Here is a 17,303-nt window from a genome sequence, read left to right on the forward strand (position 1 = left end):
TAGTATTCATATCTGTAGAAACTTGTGGAAACCTTTTCATATAAGGCATAAAATGTGCCTGAACATAGAGAATCTTTCTTGAATATAATCCATTAGATTATGAGGTCCTGGCAAAACTGATCCTTCTCTTCCAGGGGAAAAGATGGACATTTAACAAAATAGGAGACTTCCAACTTTTCCTGATGAAAAGGCCAGAGCTAAATAGAAAATCTGGATTTCAAATGGCAGATTCAAGAGACACGTGAAAAGGTTTTAAAAAAGGGTAAAGGAAACAAAACTGCTATCCAATAAGATTATGGGCTCCTTGAGGGCAGAGATGGTCTTCTTGAATCTCCAGAGTACATGACTGGAACTTAGTAGTTGCTTAAAAAATGATTATTGAATGACTGAATAGAACATCAAAGAAACTAGCAGAGTAAGCCATTGATCTCTTCCCTACCATCCAATTGTTGTCTTATGCTTTCTACCTCCAGTTCAAACTGATCATTTAACAGTTCTTACATGTAGATATAGATTTGTAATTCTTTCTCCCAAATTATCATCTTCATCTAGTGCTTGTCAGATGGGACAAGAAAACTCCAGCCATGCTACTCTTCACATCCTAGGAGGTAGCTAGATTGCACAGTGGAAAAAAATACTAGACATGAAATCAGAAAGCTAAGTTCAAATCTTGCCTCAGAAACTTACTGGCTTTATGATCCTGGTTGTCACTTTTCAACTTCCTCATCTGAAAAATGGATCAATAATAGCCCTTAGAGTATTGTTGTGAGAATCAAATGAAATAGCATTGTAAAGTGCTTTGCAAACCTTAAAATGCTATATATAGGCACACCTTGTAGTTATTACAGGTTCAGTTCCAAATCACCATAATAAAATGAATATTACATAAGGTGAATCACATGAATTTTTTGGTTTCCCAATGCATATAATAGTTTGTTTATACTATATTGTAGTCTAAAGAATGAGCAATGAGTTAAAAGACCATATCTTAAATAAAATTAATTTATTGCTAAAAATGATAACCATCATTTGAGTCTTCAATAAGTCAGAATCTTTTTTTGGTGACTTGATATTGATGGCTGTTGACTGATCAGGTAGGTGGTCACTGAAGGTTGGGGTGGCTGTGACAATTCCTTAAAATAATACATCAATGAAGTTCACCTCATCAATTGACTTCCTTTCACTTGAGTACTTAGAGATCATTGTAGGGTTATTGTTGGACAAACTTCAATACTGCTGTGTCTCAGGGAATAACAGGCTTGAGGAGAAGGGGAGAGAGAGATAGGGGAATGGCTTGTCAGTGGAGCAATTAGAACACATACAACATTTATCAATAAATTTGTCATCTTACATGGGCATGTTTCATGGAGTCCTAAAACAATTACAATAGTACCCTTAAATATAACTGATCACAGATCATCACAACAGATAAAATAACAATGAAAAAGTTTGAAATATTGTGAGAATTACCAGTGTGATACAGAGACTCAATGTGAGCACATTTTTCAAATGGTTGCCTATAGGCTTGTTTGATGCAGAGTTGTCACAATTTTCAATTTGTAAAAAAAAAACACAATAGCAACATTATATCTGTAAAATACAATAAAATGAGATATGTTTGCAAATGCTAGTGTTTTTATTATTCTTATTACCACTCTCATAGTGTGAGGGGAAAATGTTATAGTTTCATGCCTATTCTATTTTTTCTACAACCTCCAGTTCTCAATTTCTGAAGCAAAAAAGAACTTTATACATGCTTTTTCATTCATTCATTTTGTAAATCTTTCACCAACAAAGATTCTAGGGCTATTCTTCATACTTGATTAGATAGAAGGAGACAATCTGAGATAAAGAAGCTAGAGGTCCTTAGAGCAAGCACAACAGTTTTTGAAATAACCTCTTCTGGTTCCATTGCTCCTTATAAGTTATTCCTCCTGACACTATTCTTCATCCTTACTTCAATCTCTTTCTCTCTCCCAGGTTCTAACTTCACTCTCCTCTCTTGCCAAACTTGTTCTGTAGTTAACCAGTTTCATTCTCTATATTTCACCCTATTCTCAAAGTCTTTGTTTCCTTTTCCCATCAATACCTAACACTTTGTCAATTCCCCAGCCTTGGATAATGTCCACCATCTACCTCTTATGCTCCTATTCATGTGCTGGTGCATGGAGCTGATAGAAAACAAATTACAGAACTTAAAATCTGTTATAATTTTGTGAATCTCAATTATGACAAATCAATCCTTTTACTCCTCTTTCTTGTCCATTCTCCCCAGAATATTTTCTAAACCTTTTATTTCCTCAAGTTTAACATTCAATCCTTCACTTCAAGCTTTTAGATGATTACCTTTTTTATTGTAAAAATAGTTCATTTTTGGTGCATTCCCTCTTTTCATCTCCTGATAGTCATCATCCTCCACTCTCTCCCCTGTTATCCAGTCTCTGATACAGAGGAAAGATGATGATGATGATACTTGTCCTTCATTTTTGAAGAAGACCATGACATCAGGGAGGTGATATGACAAGTACATGAATTGAATTTTAGTTAGTGGATGCTATGCTAAGTCATCAACTTCACTTTCACTTCTGGAACCATCTGGGTCTAGTGGCTAGAAATGAATTAGGACACCACCATTCAGGATGGCCCTGGATGCAAGGCAATCAAGGTTAAGTGATTTGCCCAAGGTCACACATCTAGTAAATGTCAAGTGTCTGAGGCTGGATTTGAATTTAGATCCTCCTGATTCCAAGGCCAGTGCTTTCTCTTCTGTGCTACCTGGATGCCCACTCATGAAGGAAGGGAAGAAGGAATATTTAAGTACCTACTATATGCCAGGCACTTTGCTAACTTCTTTAAAATATTACCTCATTCAATTTTTACAACAACCCTGAGGCAGATTATTATCCCTACTGTATAGTTATAGAGCAACTGGGTGGTGTGAGAAAGAGTGCTGGACCTGGAGACAGGAAGACTCATCTTGCTGACTTCAAATCTGGCCTCAGACACTTAATAGCTATATGAGACTGGGCAAATCACTTGATCCTGTTTACCTCAGTTTCCTCACCTATAAAATGAATTGCAGAAGGAAGTGGCAAACTATTCTAGTATTCTAGCATCTAGATATTTCTTCCTTCTGGGTTTTTACGATACTGATCCCTCTTTGTCAAACAGGATTGTTCATTGTCATGGAAGACTGACTCTTATGGAGAAACCATAGAAGCTGTTGAATGACTTCATCCCTTATGTCTGCCTTCTCCTGGAACAAATCAAATTTCAGATCTCCCTTGTAGTTTCAAAAAGTGGATAACAGAATTCATCTCCTCTTCACACCTCCCCCTCCCCCCAAAATACACACCCTACCTCCTTGACTTAATAGTGACCAGTAGCTAGAGAATATTTGTTTGCCTAGGTGAATCTAGACATTGGGTCTTTCTCTCTCCTTTGCTTATGCTTTGTCTTTCCTTCCCTAACATATTTGTGAACAGTAACTGGAAATCTTGACAGATGGCTGTTTTCCAGCCTTGGCAACCTCTTGGGTTAGAGAATTTTTGGGTTCCTGAGTCAGTACAAATTGTCTAGCAAGAGGTGCTTCCTGAAACTATAACATTTTTAGAGGAGAAGACAAGGATCGACAAGGTCTTCCTGAATTTGATGGACTTGAGAAAGTGGACTATTTTAGTCACATTTTCAAAGCTTAATTTCAAATTGCTTTTTTTGGAATGGTTAAACCAGTTCACAGTTCTAAGAACAGTGCTTTGGTGTCCCTATCTTTCTGCACCCCTCCAAAATGGATTAGTTCCATCATTTATAATCTTGGTATTAGATAAAAACCAGTGTTGTTATGATTTACAATTCTCTTATTATTAATGATTTGATATTATTAATAATTTTTCATATGTTGCAAATAGTTTTCAAATCTTCCTCTGAGAACTATTTGCTCATATCCATTGACCACTTATCCATTGGGTAAAGGCACTTGTCATACTACTTCTTTATATGTCTGGAATATCACCCTTTTATTTGAGATATCTGATGAAGTGATTTTTTTAATCAGAAGTTTTGCTTTCTTATCCTAGTTGCATTTATTTTGTCCTTGCAGAAGCCTTTCACTTCCTTCCTTTATCTTTAAATAAATTGCAACATTTGAGTTACAACTATTTCCCTCCTTCCCTCCTAACCCTATACTAGAAAGAGTTTTTAGAAAGGTATACATATATACATTAAGACCTATAAATGTATATGCATATATAAAACTATACAATATATATATAAATTTCCATTTACCAGTTCTTTCTCTAGAAATGGATAGCATCTTCCTTCATAAATCCTTTGTAGTTGATTTATATTCCTTTAATTTTGAATAGCTTGGCCATTCACATTCACTCTTTGAAAATTATTGCTGTTACTGTATACACTGTTTTCTTGGTTCTGTCCATTTCACTCTTCATTATTTCATGCATGCCTTTCCATGTTTTTCTAAGATCAACCTGTTCATAGTTTCCTATAGGACAGTAATATTCCATTACAATTATATATCACAAGTGAACTGATTCAACCCTTCTGAAGAGCAATTTGGAATTATGCCCAAAGGGGTAATAAAACTATACATACCCTTTGATCCAGCAATGCCACAATCAGGTCAATATCATAAAGAGACACAAAAAAGGGTAAAAATCCCACAAGCATTCATAGAAGTTCTTTTTGTAGTGGCAAAGAATTGAAAACTGAGGGGATGCCTATAAATTAGGGAATGACTGAACAAATTGTGATATATGAATGTGAGGGAACAATATTGTTCTATAAGAAATCTTGAGGGGTGGGACTTCACAATAGTGTGGAAAGACTTGCATGAACTGGACGCTGAGGGAAGTGAATAGAACATGAACAATGAACACACTAACAGCAACATGGGGTGATAGTCAACTACGAAGGACTTGTTCATTTCAGAAGTATATTAATCAAAGATAATTCTAAAAGACTTGTGATAGAAAATGCTATGTATATCCAGAGTGGAAACTGTGGAGTTTAAATGCAGACCAAAGCTTTTCATTTTCAATTTTTAAAAGTTGTCTTATGAATTACATTGTTTTATCCTCTCTGATGTTTTTTCTTCCACTTGGAGTTCATATTTTTTCACAACATTTAATATAGATATATGTTTAGCATGGTTATAAATGTAGAGGCTATATTAGATTGCTTTCTGTGGGGTGGGGAAATGGGGATGTGGGGAGGGCAGGGAGGGAGAAAAATGTAAAACTCAAAACCTCACAAAAAATTGAGTAGTGAAAACTGCCACTATATGTAGTTGTAAAAACAAATAAATAAAATATTTAAATTTTTTAAAAAATATATAACTTATTCAGCCTTCCCCAATGGATGGACATTTCCCAATTTTAAGGAAAAACCCTTTTAAACTTATACTTTCAAATGTTTTTAATGGGGTTGAGTATTGTATTTTGTCAAAAGCTTTTTCTTCATTTATTGATATAACCACATAGTTTTCATTATTTTTATTATTAATATAGTCAATTATATTAATAGTTTTTCCCAAAATAAACCAGCTTTGAATTCCTGGTATACATCATATTATATACTCTTTAGGATATATTGCTGTAGTCTTCAAGCTACTATATTATTTAGGATTGTTGCATCAATATTCATTAGTGAAATTAATCATTAATTTTCTTTCTTTTTGTTCTGCCTATTTCACAGTTACAACAATTATTGCATATGAGTTTGGTATGGATAGTACTTCATCATCTAATTATGGTAACTTTTGACATAATGTAATTTCCATAATATTGTCTTTTAATTAAATATACTTTAGCGTTATCTTTATCTGAAATCACGATTGCTACCTTTGCTTTTTTTACATCAGTTGAAACATGATAAATTCCACTTCACCCTTTTATTTTTATTCTGTGTGTGTCTCTCATTTTTAAATGTGTTTCTTATAAACAACATATAGTTGTATTATTCTTTACTTCTTCAATCATACTTCACAACCCTTCTGCATGCTATGGTTCTCTCATCAGTCATCCAAGGATAACTGAGATTAAAAATTATTGTTTCAATAAGACAAAATTCACAGATATTTATGGAATGCATTCTCTATAAGAAGGTCCAACTTCAATTTAATTGTGGCCCTGCTCTCTATGTATCACAGACAGGCAATGGAAGTAGTTGCAATTAGGCAATGGATATTGCATCATCCTTCCAAATTAATATTAGTATGTATTTCAAAGGTCAAAGGTCAAAAGTGCATTGATCAACACACTTCTCATCCCAAAATCTCTGAATAGTCTCAGAGAAGTTAAACCATATTGACCTTTCTGACTCTTCTATTCTCTTCAGTCATGTGCCCATGAGACAATTCATTGAGTGATTTAGCAATGGTAGACTAGTTTTTCACAAAATTTGATAGCCACCAAATCCTAAAAAAGTCTGGAAGTTTCTATGGATGTGGCTAGTTGATGAGGACTTCTATCTATTCTCAGTTAGTCCTCACTCTCTAATGAGAAACAAGGCAACCCATATATTTGAAAGAGGCATTCAGGGATTACTCTAGTATAGTAGAGAACTGACATAAGACTGTATGATTTTGCAGTTTTGTAGGAGAGAGACTTTTGTATTCAATAGAGTGTTTTCTTGTCATTTGGTATTTGTGTTGGTTTTTGTGTAACTGGCATTTCATGAGGAGTCAAAATTAGGGCAAGAGAAATGGGTAGTTTTTCTTTTGAACCTGAAATGTTATTCCTATCTCAAAAATATTTAGGGAGTCAGAAAGGCATAACTCTAGCCCAGGACTCCTGTCAGAGACTAGAGAACAGTAATTGCTAAACTTTTGATCTTTCTCCAGGTTCTCTCCCTAAGTTTCCTAATTTAGACTCCCCAGTAAGGAAGATTAGATTCCAGAAATATCTATAAAAGTTTCTCTTTTTTGACTTCTTATTAAAATTTATTTTATTTTTTCTAATTACATACAAAGATAATTTTTGATCATTCATCCTTTTGCAAGCTTTTGAGTTCCACATATTTACACCCTCCTTTCCCTCCCTCTCTCCCCATGGTAGCAAACAATCTGAAGTAAGTTGTATTTGTAGAATCATATTTAACATATTTCCATATTGGTCATGTTGTGAAATAAGAATTAGCACTAAGGGGGAAAACCATGAGAAAGAAAGAAAAAACATAAAACATAGTGTAGAAAAGCATAAAAGACTCCATGTTTTTTCCTTTGGATGTGGATGGCATTTTCCATGACTGATCTCTCAGGATTGTCCTTGATCACTGAACTGCTGAGAAGAGCTGTGTCCTTCAGAACTGATCACCTCACAATGTTACTGCTAATCCTCTCCTTCTGCTAATCCTCTCCTACTGCTAATCCTCCACTTCATTTAGCATCAGTTCATGTAAGTTTTCCCAAGCTTTTCTGAAGTCTGGCCACTCATGATTTCTTACAGAACAATAGTATTCCATCACTTTCCTATACCGTAACTTGTTCAGTCATTGCCCAATTGATGGACATACCCTCAACTTCCAATTCTTTGCCACTACAAAAAGAGTTAATATAAATACTTTTATACATGAAGGTCTTTTCCTCCCTCCCCCTTTTAAGATCTCTGTGGGGTATAGAACTAATAGTGGAATTGCTAGATCAAAAGGTATGTACAGTTTTATAGCCTTTTGATCAAAGTTCCAAATTTCTCTCCAGAATGGTTATTCACAACTCCACCAGTGATTATCAATGTTTCTTGAAAGATGCATTTAGTTTACTCCTTGTAACAGATACCTCCTACTTAGATACTTTCTTAAAATAACATCTGACTAGCTTCTGCCAGACAATCTAACAGTCTCATCAGTTTTTTTTTATCATTTCCTTTCAATGTATTTCCAAAGACAATAAGGTCATCCAGATACACCAGTATTTCCATTTAGTTTATATTCTCAACTACTTTTGAAACCTACTGAAAAGGGGCAAGTGCCTTGCGGTACACTCAAATTGGTAGAAAACACTTGGACAAATGAAATTTCTCTTCTATATATTTTCCTCTGATCCTTCCTTTGATATTAACCATTGTGTAAATCCAATATTGAATATCAATGGTTGCCTGGCAAATGGTCCAGGCCATTTTTTTCTCTTGGCTTTGCTGGACTGATCTACTTTAGTTCTCATGTTCAAAGTTTGATAATCTGTATACATTCATATTTCCTCATTCTTCTTTCTATCATCACAATAGGTAATATAAGATCTAATCAACATTAATACTCTAACCAGCACCCTTTGATCCTCTATTTGGAGATAAGATCGATATACTACAAATTTTCACTTATGAAGGAGCTCAGGATAACCATTGCTTCATTTCTCATCCAACTACAATCCTTGGAACTTCTTTGGACTTTATCGTGCCTCACTCCTCTTCTTCTCTTTAGCTCTTTCCCCTTTGTATTGCAAATTCTTTAAGGGCAGAGATTCACTTTCCTATTTGCATCTTTAGCTTAACATACAGAGTAGGAGTTTAATAAATGTTTATTGAATTGGCATATGAATTGTTGAACTCTATGAGGATACCATTGATTAACATTTCATTCTGTCAGCTAGCTTTTGAGATCCTCCATTACGGATCAGGGACTCTTCTTGGACTTTTATTAAAAAGTTAAGGTGTTGTGAGGTAGATTTTGTGACTTGTGCCTTAGGTACATTCCAAATCCAACTCATACTGAGAGCACTCTCCCTCTTGCTGAGCTTCTCCATCAACTGATCCTCCGTTCTTTAAAAACTTCAACTCCAAGAAACAAGTTTCCCCTACCAAGATAAATTCATTACTTCTCATCTCATTACCCTGCTGCTCATCAAGCCTGAAAGTTAACTCCCTCAGGAAGGTGGCATACCAAACTCCTCCCAAAGACTTCCTTTATGGAAGATAGAAATTAGACTTTGAGCTCAATCTGCTTTGCATCTGCAACTTCACCTGGTTTAAATTCCATCAAACAAAATGTCTCCTTGCTCTTGGGCCCTCCATTCACACCTCTCCAGTCTCTTTTTGTATGTTTTCTTCTCCCATTAAATTGTAAGCTTCTTAAGAACAAAGAATCTTGGGGCAGATAGGCGGCACAGTGGATAGAGCATAGGCCCTGGAGTCAGAAGTACCTGAGTTCAAATCTGGCCCCAGACACTTAATAATTACCTAGCTGTATGGCCTTGGGCAAGCCACTTAACCCCGTTGCCTAAAAAAAAAACCAAAAAGAAAGAAAAAAAAGAACAAAGACTCTTCCTTATTTGTACTTTGAAGTATAAAATGTATTCAAGGAAGACTAGTACCTCTGGTGTGAGAGCTGTCACATTCTTTTGAGGGCTGCTTTTCATCTCTGATGCCGCCTAAGTCACCTAACTCTCACCTGTGGCTCCAAGAAGCTGTAGCATAAACAGCAGATACATACACCCTGGTAAACCCTTTCAGCAGAGGGTTAAATCAGATTGAGGATAATCGAGGGGATCTCAAACCCATCTATGAGTTGGGTGGAGTGTCTGTTGCAAGCAAGTGAAGTCTTCCACTGATGGAATGGGAAGATGAAAACAATTCATTCCAATGGCCATGAAGGCAGCTGAAGCAGGCACTGTGGGATGCTTAGAGTTTAGTTAGACATCAAAGATGCCTAGGTCAGTCACTGAATCTGGAACCATCACCAGGCTGTCTTGACTCTGTCTTGCCACTGGATCATGGTGACTTTGGAAAAGAAAGTGAGGCTGATGACCTCATGCAACTCCGCCTTACTAAAATCCAAATTATGCAAGAAACAAAACACATCACTCATATCATTTTACCATTTCTATCTTAAATTCCTGTGGTAACAATTAAGCAACAAAGCAATAGGTGGCATTATACTGGGAGATGTAGCTACAACCCTGGCCCACATCATCATTTCCTCACTGAAAGTAGCAATGAGATTTGGTAGCCCCCTGACTGTTTGATCAGCCTTTTAAGGATTGTGCTGCTCACCTCTTAGTATGAGGAAGGGACTAGAAAAGATGCCCTAAAAATTGTCTGCTTACCCAATTCTGGCCTGAATACCATTGCAGTAGGGGTTCCCAACCTTTGGTTGAAACACACAAAAAAAATGTACAAAAACTTCTTTAAATAGGATTCCATTCAACATCAGTACATAGAATGTATGTACATTCACAGACAACATAAGATCCAAAAGATCTGAAAAATGAATAGCTCTTGTTGAAAGAGAACTCAGCAGGTATCATATTCAAATAGCAGCCCTGAATGAAGCAAGGCTGGTAAATGAAAGCCAGCTTGCTCAGGTCAGTGCTGGATATGCATTTTTCTGGAGTGACCATAGTGAAGAGGAGCCTAAAGCTATAGGTTTTGCAACCAAAACCAATCTAGTCAACCAGCTTGAATGCCTAACAAAAAGAGTGAACAACAAGCTCATGACAATGAGATTATCACTTAAGAAAATGTAATGCTGTGGTGGCTAAGTTGCACAGTGGTTAGAGCACCCACCCTGAAGTCAGGAGTACCTGAGCTCGAATAGGGCCTCAGACATTTAATAATTACCTAGCTGTGTGGCCTTGGGCAAACCAATTAACCCTGTTTTCCTGGCAAAAACCTAAAAAAAAGTCATGCCATCATGATCAGTGCCTAAGCTCCCACTATGACAAACACTGATGAAATCAAAGAAAAAATTTATAAAGAACTGGAGACCCTTATCATCAATGTACCCAAAAGAAGATAAGCTTATAATTCTGAATTACTTTAATGCCAGATAGGTTCAGATTATTAGGCATAGCAGGGAGTCCCTGGGAGGAATAGAGTAGGAAATGTAACAGCAATGGTTATGAGACTGACCTTCTCAGCACAAACACTGTCTTCCATTTACCTAAATGCAATAAAACTTCCTGGATGTACCCTTGCAGCAAGCAATAACATCTAATAGATTATGTGATTGTAAGAAGAGACAGACAGAATGTGAGAATGACAAAGGCAAAGAGTGCTGCACTGATCACAGACTCATCCTCTCCATGCTAGTCATATTCAACCAAAGTGGCCCAAGGCAAAATAGTTGGAGTTTAGTTAGACATCAAATCTGACTAGGTCATCCACTGCATCTAGAGTTATCACGAGGTTGACTTGACTCTATCTTGCCAAAAGATCATGATGACTTTGGAAAAGAAAGTGAAGTTGACCACTTTGTGCAACTGCTTTACTTAAATCCAAGTTATGTATGAAACAAAAGACATCACCCATATTATTTTACTATTTCTATCTTAAAGTGCTGTGGTGATAAGTGATGAAGTATCAGGTACCATTCAACAGCATGTCTCTCTGAGCTGAATCAGTTTGTTGCCAACTTGGAGAAAAAAGTTGAACTAACACACAGCTGTCAGCTTTCAGAGATTTGGTGTAAAATACTGTATTTTGTTCATCTGAGTCAGAACACTCATAAATATCAAGACTAGTTTGATGAAAATGATAGGGAAGTACAGAAGCTGGTAAATGAAAAATAAGAATTCCAAAAGTTTACCAGCAGGATTGTTAATCAATTTCTAGGAAGACAACATTTAATTTTATCAAAAGTAAAGTGCAAGTGAAACTTAGAAAGATGCAGAATTTTTGGCTCAGTAAGAAGATAGAGGAAAATTAGTATTTTGTGGTTAATAACAATCCATGGTGGTTTTACGATGAGCTGAAGAGTATTTACGGGCCAAAGACATATGGTGAATTTCAACTACTCAGTGCTGATGATATTTGTTTTTCATTCTTGAAGAAGACTATGACATCAGGGGAGGTGATGGCATGACAAGCATATGAATTGGATTTGAGTGAGGTGGGGCTGTGCTAAGTCACCAGAATCACTTTCTCCTCCAGATGCATCTGGGTCCAGAGGTCAGTGATGAATCAGGATGACTGGAATAGCTCTGAATTTGAGGTAACTGGGATTAAGTGATTTATCCAAGGTCACTTGGCTAGTACCTGTCAAGTGTCTGAGTCTGGATTTGAACTCCTATCCTCCTGACTTCAGGGCCAGTGCTTTATCCACTGCACCACCTAGCTGCCCAATTCAGTGCTGATAGAGTCACATTGATTAGTGATAGGGACATGATCCTAGAGAGACAGGCTGAACACTTCCATAGTGTTCTTAACAGACTGTCACCAATCAAGGCAGAAGCCATTGATTGTTCACCTCAGGTTGAAGTCATTTTATCATATCTGAGTTTCTATTTGAAGAAGAAGAAGTTTTAAATGTCATTAGGCTTTTTTCATGGAGCAAAGTACCTGATGTTGATTTGATTCCTGCTGAGATTTACAAGGTGGGGGGGGCGGGGTTCACTGCTCATCTAAAAACTGACTAAAAGTTTCCAGGTTATATAGATTATATAAATTCAAGGATGGTAAAGGGAATTGATTGGCCTGTGAAAATTATAGGGTATTTATTTTTTACCCATTAAAATGCTTTTAAAAGTAAGATTCTTGTAAGAGTCCTTCTTAATTGGTTGATCCTGGAAAATGGTCACCTATCTGAGAGCCAGTGTGGTTTCAGAAAGGATTGTAAAACAGTCAATATGGTGTTTGCAAATAGTCAATACAGTGTTTGCTGCCTGACAGCTCCAGGAAAATGCCCAGAGCAGAACAGAGGTCTATATACAAAATTTGTAGATCTGACCAAGGCCTTTGATACCAGTAGTTGAGAAGGCTTTTGGAAAATTTTGTCAAAATTTTGTTTCCTGAAAGAGTTCATCAGTATTGTACATCAGGTGCATGACACCATGCTTGCCTGGGTTTTGGATAGTGGACAATGTGTTCCATATTTCCCATCACCAATAGAAGGAAAAAAGTCTGTTCTTGCTCCCATGCTTTTTAGCATGAATTTTTCAGCCATGTTATCAAATGCCTTTACTGAGGATGAATGCGGCATAGGGGTCAGATACTGCACTGCCAATAAATCTTCAATTTGAAAAGGCTACAAGCCAAAAACTAAAATGGAGGGAATGCTGGGTGCATGATATTCTGTTTGCAGATAACTGCACTCAATGCCACGTCTGAAGCTGAGATGCAGCCAGGCATGGATCAATTCTCTGTTGCTTGTGCTAATTTTGGCCTAACAATTAACACCAAGAAAATTCAAGCACTCCATCAGCCAGCACCACATCATCCATATGTGGAACCATCCATTATAGCAAATGGAGATGTTTTGAGTACTGTGGACAAGTTCATTTACCTTGGCAGTGTCCTTTCTAGGGAGGCACACATTGATAATGAGGTTGACACATGCATTGCCAGAATTTGGGAGGCTCTGAAAGAAAATGTTGGGAGAGAAGAGATATTAAACTAACTACAAAATTGAAGTTCTATATAGAGATGTGTTGACCTTGCATTAGACTATTTTAAGAGACTATTGCATGAGGACCATCTCAGAAAAATCAAATCAGCTAACCCAAATCTTAAGTTACATCTGTTTTCAAATAATGAATATTTGGCATTTATTCACCAAATGTTATCAATTTTAAAATTCTATTTAAAAGAATTATAACAGGGATCTTATGAAAAGGTTTTATATCCCTAACCTTTGAACGCAAAATATTATTATATAGATGTAAGAAGAATGTTTAGCTAATAGGCTTTCAAACCGAATGTCCCTCTGTGCTTCAGGTATTTCCCATAAAGGATTGGATGTAATTTTCTCATTATTTATATCAATCATATCTTTACCTTTCAGTTTCTCTTTAAGTCTTTCTTTTTTTAATCTTTTATCCTTTTTGGGGGGGTAATGACCCAAGAATAATAACAGGTTAAATGCAACACTTCATTCTCATCTTTTTTTTCTACTCTTTCTTCTTTCAATTTTCCAACCCAAGTCAACTTAAAAGATTCTAAGGAAGGCTCTGTTGCACCACAGTTAAAAAGGGTCTCTTAGCATAGCCTGGGCTCACTGGAGAAAACCAGGGCCAACCATCCAGGAACAAACTGTGGGCACCTTGGAGCATATGGGTGTGTGACAGCGGTGGTTTCCAGAGCTATCACCCAAGGATTGCAAAAGACAATTAGGAGAGGGACAGCTAGGTGGTGCAGTGGATAAAGCACCTGTCCTGGAGTCAGGAGTACCTGGGTTCAAATCTGGTCTCAGACACTTAATAATTACCTAGCTGTGTGGCCTTGGGCAACAAGCCACTTAACCCCATTTGCCTTGCAAAAACCTAAAAAACAAAAAGACAATTGGGAGGGCCAGCCGGAAAACTACTGGGCCAGAGTGAGGGGGAGCTCAGTCCAGTGCAGGCCTCAGTGCAGATCTGGCCCCAGAGGACCAGGAACAGATTTGGGGAGCCACCCAGCAGGGAGCTATCCAGCTGCTGCTTCCAGAGTGCTTAACCCACATATGGTAAGGGGGTCAAGGGGAAATCCAGAGGTCTCTTTGTGATACCTAGAGCAGGACTATGTTGCTAAGCCCATACTCAGATCCAGGTGGCAGTCTTGGGCCCCAATCTCAGGAAAAGGAGCAAAAGCATAACAGAGCATACTACTTGCAACAGAGCAGGAACTCTCCTCATAGTTCCAGGGCAGAAAGGAGTGCTTGTGGTCATCCACACTCCAGACCACAGATCAGAAGATTAGTCATAGCCTCTCTTAAGACTTTGGAGGAATAGAGAATTTGCAGGTCCCTAAGTGGGAGGTGGGGAATCCCTGAAAAACAGCTTCACCTAGAAGCAGAGCTCCACTTTAACAAATAGTTAAAATAAATAAAAGCATAGGCTGGAGAAATGAGCAAACAACAGAAGAAGAAAACTCTGGCCAAAGACAATTACTTTGGTACTATGGAGGATCAAAATACACACTCAGAAGATAACAAAGTCAAAATTTCTGCATCCAAAGCCTCCAAGAAAAATATGAATTGGTCTCAGGTTATGGAAGAGCTCAAAAAAGGTTTTGAAAATCAAGGGAGGTAGAGGAAAAATTGGGAAGAGAGATGTGAGTGATGATGGAAAATCATGAAAATTGGGTCAGCACCTTGGTGAAGGAGATAAAAACATACTGAAGAAAATAACAGCTTAAAAACCAGTTTAGGTCAAATGAACAAAATCAGTTCAAAAGACCAACAAGAAAAAATTTTTTTAAATTAAAAAAAAAAGACCAACAAGGAGAAGAATGCCTTAAAAAGCAGAATTGGCCAAATGGAAAAGGAGAGACAAAAGCTCTCTGAAAAAAAATATAATTCCTTAAAATGCATAATGAGCTAAGGAAAGCTGATGACTTTGTGAGAAAAACAATAAAACAAAACCAAAAGAATGAAAAACTAGAAAAAATGAGAAATATCTCATTCCAAAAAATAACTGATCTAGAGAACGGATCCAGAAGAGATCATTTAAAAATTATTGGACTACCTGAAGTCATGACTGAAAAAAAAAATGGACATTTTCAAGAAATAATCCAGGAAAACTGCCCTGATATCCTAAAAGCAGAGGGTAAAATAGAAATTGAAAGAATCTACCACCAATCTACTTCTGAAAGAAATTCTAAGATGAAAATTACCAGGGCGGCTAGGTGGCATAGTGGATAAAGCACCGGCCTTGGAGTCAGGAGTACCTGGGTTCAAATCCAGTCTCAGACACTTAATAATTACCTAGCTGTGTGGCCTTGGGCAAGCCACTTAACCCCATTTGCCTTGAAAAAACCTAAAAAAATTACTAGGAATATTACAGTTAAATTTTAGGACTTCCAGGTCAAGTAGAAAATATTGCAAGCAACTAGAAAGAAATACTTCAAATATTATGGAGTTACAGTCAAGATAATACAATATTTAGGAGCTTCTACAATAAGGGATTGTAGGTGTTGGAATATGATATTCCAGAGTGAAAAAGAGACAGGTTTACAACTAAAAATCAACAACCCAGCAAAACTGAACACTCTTTCAGAGGAAAAGATACACATTTAATAAAATAGGGGACTTTAAACTTCCCTAATGAAATGATCAGACCTGAACTGAAAATTTGGTCTTAAAGTATAGGACTCGGGTGAAGCATAGAGAGGGTAGGACAGATGATGTTGATAATGAACTACTTGTTTTCTTGCATGTTTCTGATAATTCAAATGAATCTTCTCATTTATTACAGCAGTTAAAAGGAGTATATATAGACAAGGCACAGGAGAGGGTTGAATTTGAAGGTACAATATATTAAGAAAAAGTTGGAGTTAATGAGTGAGAAAGAAATGTGCTAGGAGAAAGGGAAAGGAGAAGCAGACTGGAGTAAGTTATTATACATAAAAGAGGCAAGAAAAAAAACTTTTGCAGTGGAGTTGAAGTGGAAGAGGGGAAATTCTCATCAGAATTGGCCCAGAGAGGGAGGAACACACAAACTAAATTGGTTATAGAAATCTAGAGAAATGTAGGAGAAGAAAGAGATGGGAGAAAAGGTTGGGGTAGGTGATAGAAGGGAGGGAAGATCATGTGAGATGCAGCACACATTTGAGGAGAGACTGGGAGAAAGGAGAGAGAGAATAGAATAAATGGGGTTTGCTGGGGGGTGGCTAGGATGGAGGGAAATACAGTTTCTCTGATAAAGACCTCATTTCTTAAACACAGAGAATTGAGTCAAATTAATAAAAAAAATAAAAGACATTCCCTAATTGATAAATGATCCAAAGATATGAACAGTTTTCAGATAAGGTTATCAATGTAATCTATTTAAATATATTTTTAAATATCTTACCTCAGTATTAATAGGAGAAATGTGGGTTGGAACCTTATACCTTTTGGATTGATTAACAGGAAAGGAGAAAATTTCAAATTTTGGAAGGGTTGTAGGGAAATTGAGACATTCATGAATTGCTGTAAGAGTTGTGAAATAATTCTACAATTCTGCAGAGCAATTTGGAACTGTGCCTAAAGGACTATACAACCATGATTATCCTTTGACTAGTACCACTGCATGGTCTATATTCCAGAAGAGATGAAATGTGGGAAGAAAAGAATCTATATGAAAAGGGATAATTATAGCAGTTGTCTTCTGTTGGCAGGGAGCCGGAGACTGAGGGTATGCCCCACAATTGGGGAATTGCTGAACATATTGTGATATGTGATTGAGATGAAATGCTGTTCTGTTATGAAATGATGAACAGGATGTTCTCAGTTAAAAAAAAAACTTATGTGAGCAGATGCAATAGAAAATGTACCTTATACAAAGTAATAGCAATCTGCAAGATGATCAGCTGTGAATGACTTATCTTCTCTCAGCAATACTAACATAGCACTCGTGATCCAAGAGAACTGAAGGTCTTTTGATAAAGAATACAGTGTAT

The 17,303-nt window shown here is 36.8% G+C and overlaps 1 protein-coding gene across 2 annotated transcripts in view; it reads right to left on the reverse strand.

The window, feature by feature from the left end:
* Window positions 1-986: 986 nt before the first annotated feature.
* The window catches only part of LOC141523480 (pre-rRNA-processing protein TSR2 homolog), a 36,905-nt gene continuing 20,588 nt past the window's right edge, over window positions 987-17,303 (reverse strand). The window contains exons 2-3 of one of the 2 annotated variants that reach the window (XR_012478501.1): window positions 13,231-13,305; window positions 987-1,258 (exon numbers count right to left, since the gene is read on the reverse strand). Coding sequence is in view for 1 of the 2 variants with exons in the window: in XM_074236681.1 (XP_074092782.1) it covers window positions 1,228-1,258 (31 nt within the window). In the remaining variant the exon portion in view is untranslated. The remainder of the gene's footprint in view (window positions 1,259-13,230; window positions 13,306-17,303) is intronic. The other variant, XM_074236681.1, reaches the window with a different exon arrangement.

The sequence above is a fragment of the Macrotis lagotis genome, chromosome 1 (genome assembly GCF_037893015.1).
Source record: "Macrotis lagotis isolate mMagLag1 chromosome 1, bilby.v1.9.chrom.fasta, whole genome shotgun sequence".
NCBI lineage: Eukaryota > Metazoa > Chordata > Mammalia > Peramelemorphia > Peramelidae > Macrotis > Macrotis lagotis.